The sequence below is a fragment of the Geospiza fortis genome, unplaced genomic scaffold, assembly GCF_000277835.1.
Source record: "Geospiza fortis unplaced genomic scaffold, GeoFor_1.0 scaffold176, whole genome shotgun sequence".
Taxonomy (NCBI): Eukaryota; Metazoa; Chordata; class Aves; order Passeriformes; family Thraupidae; genus Geospiza; species Geospiza fortis.
The window spans coordinates 642,722-648,029 of record NW_005054514.1 but is presented as its reverse complement, the minus strand read 5'-3'; the positions used below and the strand labels follow the sequence as shown (position 1 = coordinate 648,029).

General features: G+C 44.5%; 1 protein-coding gene across 2 annotated transcripts in view; it reads left to right on the top strand.

Moving 5' to 3' along the window:
* The window catches only part of EBF2 (EBF transcription factor 2), a 126,438-nt gene that overhangs the window by 105,049 nt on the left and 16,081 nt on the right, over window positions 1-5,308 (top strand). For both annotated transcript variants that reach the window (XM_005428946.2, XM_031063575.1), the window contains exon 11: window positions 4,204-4,292. In XM_005428946.2, the coding sequence (XP_005429003.1) occupies window positions 4,204-4,292 (89 nt within the window). The remainder of the gene's footprint in view (window positions 1-4,203; window positions 4,293-5,308) is intronic.

Below are 5,308 nucleotides of genomic sequence, written 5' to 3'. Positions count from 1 at the left end.
CCAGGGCTGAGAGGCATCTTTTGAACTTCACCTATCAGACGACGGCCTTGCTGACCTTCTGAGATTGATGGACAGCTCTCAGCAGGAGGCAGGGAGAGGGGAAGGGGAAAGGTATTACTACACCTGGGAGGAACTGGGATAGCTAAGACAGGACATTGCTTCACACTACAACATGAGGTAAAAATCTCAACAGGATGAGATCCCACAACCACACCCAAGCACTTAGTCCCTGTGTGTGCCTTCATCTGGTGAGGATACAGGTTGCACACACACCCCTGTTCTGAATTGCTTTCCTTTCATCAGCTGCACCTGGAATAAAAAGACATTTGTTCTCTGCTGCTAATCTTGCTGTAGCCTCATATTCTGCTTTTAATACGACACAAATTCAAATTCTTTGCTGCTGTAAGTGGTTCCATTATAGCTCCCTTGGCTTTAATAACACACCAGTTTATGCCAGCTGAGGGCACGTCTTGTAGGCTTTCCTAGTTCAGCTTTGATCACAGCTCTGCATTTACTTTGTCACAGAGGTGCTAACCTGGAAATGTGTATATCAGGGAGATTTGGAACATAATTTTCCTTGCTGAGCAGAAATCCTCCAGGGGTTACCTTGTCAGAGCAAAGCAATATAAAATCATCTCTGGGAGAGGCTGGGCTCTGGGTTGTGCTGTATCAGCCTCCGTGCCAGGATCCAGAGATGGGAAGGTGCTGGTTTGCTAAATCTTGTAAGGAGACTGGACCTCTTGTTTTCTGCTTGTGGGAAACAACACTTACAAGGATGCAGAGAGCTCTATAAATTGGAAGAGTGGGTTCCTTTGGATATAAAAAGCTGAGGTGACAAAGCATTTCCTGCTGTCACTGCTTTAGCCTGTGAGAAACATGGGGAAATAGAGAATTCCAGGATCTGAGGGGACTGACAGGAAAACCAGAGGGAGACCCTTCATCAAGAACTGTAGTGACAGGACAAGGAGTAATGGGTTCAAACTGAAAGAGGGCAAATTTAGGTGAGATTTACTGAAGAGATTCCTCCCATTGGGAGTGGTGAGGACCTGGCACAGGTTGCCCAGAGAAGCTGTGCCTGCCCCATCCCTGGGAGTGTCCAATGCCAGGTTGGACAGGGCTTGGAGCATCCAGGACTAGTGGAAGGTGTGACTGCCCATGGCAGCAGGGTAGAACAAGATGATTTTTAAGGTCCCTTCCAACCCAAACCGTTCCATGATTCAAACTTTGATGCCACAGGTGCCTTTTCTCTGTTAACACCTTAAAGGTTGGGCAGCCCACTGCAAAAACTGCTCTCCCTCTGCCGCAGCTTTACGGGTTTAGGAGATTTCTAGAGATATCCAGACTTTGATTCTCCTGTTTTCCCTGTGCTGTGCTTTGTGGGGTGAGTCCAAGGCAAGCTGCAGGGCTGTGCTGAGGCCCTTGGAGGTGGCCCTTTCCCAGATGTCCCAGGGTGAGACCAGCAGAGGCTGCTGCCACTCAGGGCAGATCATGACCCTCCTCCTGCAGCAGTCTGATATGCTGGGATGGATGGTGGGACAGTGACCCCTTCCAGTGTCTGCACTGTGCTGAGAGGGGGTCACAGCCAGGCCCTGCAGAGAGGGGCAGATGCAGCCACGTGCCATGGAAGAACTTGCTCAGCTGTGAGAGTTCTCCTTCCCCTCCTATTCCAGCAAGTCAGAATAGCTGTGTTTAAGATAAAAACACAGGTTTTGAGGGGTAAAGAACATCAGAGAGGGAGCACTGTCCAGACTCTGAGCCTCACATAAACAAAGTCAGGTAGTTGGTGACACATTTAGATCTGTCCCTACTCTTATACAACAAATCTGTTGTTAAAACAGTCATAGGGAGAGGTTTACAGGCTCACTGATAATTTAGCTTATTCCCTAGGTGGCTTCTCTTTTTGTGCATAAATTATATCATGCCATGCCCAGTTTTTTAAACTGTTTTGGGAAGTTAAAGAGACCCCTTAAGCGTGAAACTCTGGATTTGAGGTTTGCCAAAGGGATTTTGTACCTGAGTCCATTTTCTGAGGGGTTTCATTTCAGATATCTGATTTCTAGGAAACAATGAACATCCTGCTTGTGTGTCAGACCCCTTTATGGTCCCTGAATCCATGACCCCCAAAGCATTTGGATATAATTCCAGCATATTTCTATGTAACACACAGATAAATCACTCCTGACCCAGCAGCTCTTACCTCAGTGGAAGTGGAATTGCTGGGAAGCTGCTTAAACTTGCTGGTGGATTCTTCATCTTTGGCCTCCACTTTGGAAGGTGTAATTTACTCCTCCAAATACTTGGTACTGGTTTTTCACAGGATTTCACAACAGAGATATTTTTGTTCCATTAATGAGTAAAACCAGTAGTGGGCAATTTTGTTGCAGGCTGTACAGAAAACCTTTGTGCTGAAAGACATAATGTACACATTGATTCAGGATGGCTGAGTCCTGTGAACAATTCAGCATTGTTGGGAAATGATTTGCTGCTGTTGATCTATCAGGAGGAAACTGTCCATGTCAATCCACTGGAAAAATGTTTGTTGAATAATAGCCAGCTTCTTCTTCCTGAATTAGCATTTTGCATATTCCCACTAGCTATTTTTAGTAACTTTATATATATTTGAATCCCTGTATATTTCACATGTTTGAATGCCTATATATTTCACATTTCTTTAGCTTTAGATATATCACTTAAATGAATAGATTTGTGATCAAGAAGAGAAATGCCACATAATGATGTTTAGGCTCTTGAGACAATTGGCCTCTAATTCTCAGGATTATTGGCAAAATAGCCCACCCCCCAAAAACTCCTCTTCCCAAACGGGATGTAGATTCTGTGGCTGTTGAAATGTGTATTATTAAACTCCTTGAGCAAACCAGAATGGCTCCCAGTGGAGAGCAAAGGCAGTCTAAGTATAGCCAAGACTAAATTCTCAGGTCTGGGTTTTCTCTGCTCAATTCCCACTTGATTATCTCCTGTAATATTTAAACTTCATGCCATGCCATAATTATTTAATAAAAAGTAAATATAAAATGTATCTCAGTGGAGAATGTGACCTTTTACCTTCATGTCGTTATACCAAAGGCAGACAGGGACAAACAGGGAACCTGGATCAGTGTAAAAGTTTGTCTCACGTGCTGGGTTCTTCTCCCGGTGCTCCTGTGGTTCTCCTGTGAGGTGCTCAGGATATTTTGGATCATTCAATAAGAACCATCAGCGTCTCTTGTAATCAGGGGTTTTCAGCTGTGCCAGTGCCAGTTATTTAAAAAAAAAATTCCCTCCCAAAAGAACCACAAATGGTACAAAAAGGTCTAAGCCAGCACTGACTGAGGGTAGTGCTAAAGGACTTACATATGTTACTTATTAAATGTGTCATGAAATTCTTCACAGAATCCTCAGCATGAATGTGTCATTTGTGTTAAAATGTGCATTCTGAAGAATGAGGGAATTCAAAGAAAAGCATCCCTGTAACTGTGCTGGTGCTCAGTGGCACTGCTGAGGTGTTGGAGGCAGGCAGAGCCCGAGCACACAGAATGCTGCAAGCTGACTTTTGGGTTCTGCACCAATTTAAATTGGAGTTTGAATAATCAGAAATTCCAGTGTTATTGCTGCTATTTCCTAGCAGAGACCAGGAAAGTGTCTGAAGTTTTCTGAAATCATCAGCGATGCCAGTAGGGCTCTGCCAGCTATTGCTAACTGAGGATCTGGGTCAAAATATCCTGGTTTATCCACCAGAGATTAAGATCATTACAGGGAAGTGGCAGTGTATGCAGAACACACAAGTGGGGAAGGGAATGTGTCTAATGAATAGCTGTGCCCTACTTCAGGACTGCAAAACATTGGGGGCGTGTGTGGAATGTGTTTATTAGAGGAGCAAACAGGGCTGTCTGATTTCTGGCTCTGTAACCAGCAGGAGAAGACCTGTTCTGGTGTGTATTTGTCTCATAATTTGCTTTATTGCTGTCATGGTTTTGTCCAGGTGAAACATTCATCCTTAGAGGAGTATTTTGTGACAGTGCTGCTGCATCTTGCAAATTATTCATTCAGCACTTGATAGAAGACGATAAGTCAGCCAGGGAGATAGGAACAGTTTTACATGCAGAAGTCATGATTTCTTTGTTGCCCTATTGAGACAGAGCCATATAAAAATACATGTTTAGATACAGTCATATAATGTGGTGGGGTTTGATGTTTTCTTTCCAGCTTTAAATGAACCTACCATAGATTACGGCTTCCAAAGACTGCAGAAGGTCATCCCAAGACATCCTGGGGACCCTGAAAGATTAGCTAAGGTAAAATAACTTTAAGCATTTCACTCAGCCCACCAAATGTGTTTTTTCACTTCTAGTCATAAAAGAGACACAATTATATCTTAAATGACAATCACATCAGAATTCACCAATTAGTTGTAAATCTGGCAAGAATGGGACTGTGTGAAACCCACAGTGATTTTTGTATGTCAGAGTTCAAACAGTCTCTGTGTAATTTTGCTGCTAAATTGAGTCCAGTGAACGTTCCCACTTCATTGTTCTTGTGCTCTGCCCTATCCCTGATGGCACATCCCTGAGCCCAAATGCTGTGTCCATGCAAAGGGATGCACTGAATCCTACACACGTTCATATGCCCATGCAAAGGGATGCACTGAATCCTACACACGTTCATGTGTCCATGCAAAGGGATGCACTGAATCCTACACACGTTCATATGCCCATGCAAAGGGATGCACTGAATCCTACACACGTTCGTGTGTCCATGCAAAGGGATGCACTGAATCCTACACACGTTCGTGTGCCCATGCAAAGGGATGCACTGAATCCTACACACGTTCGTGCGTCCATGCAAAGGGATGCACTGAATCCTACACACGTTCGTGTGTCCATGCAAAGGGATCCATTGAAATCCCCGGGGGAGCAGGGATGTCTGGGGTTTGTCTCCGTTTCTGGCGCGGCAGAGGTGGAGCAGGTTCAGGACTCTGGAGAGCTCCGGGTCATGGAGGAGCCCCGCACTCGGCTCGGCCGAGCCAGGGATCGGCTCCTGCTGGCTCCGAAGGGACTCGTGCTTTGGGGGGCTGCTCTGACCCACTGGGAGGGCTTAAATTCCTCTGGTACCTGGCAAATAACACCTGAACACAGCACCTGAAAGCACCCGGGCTTCAGTGACCACACACAAATACTGGAGTCACTTGAGAGATTATTAGTTTTATTTATTTAACTATTCTATTCTATTCTATTCTATTCTATTCTATTCTATTCTATTCTATTCTATTCTATTCTATTCTATTCTATTCTATTCTATTCTATTCCATTCC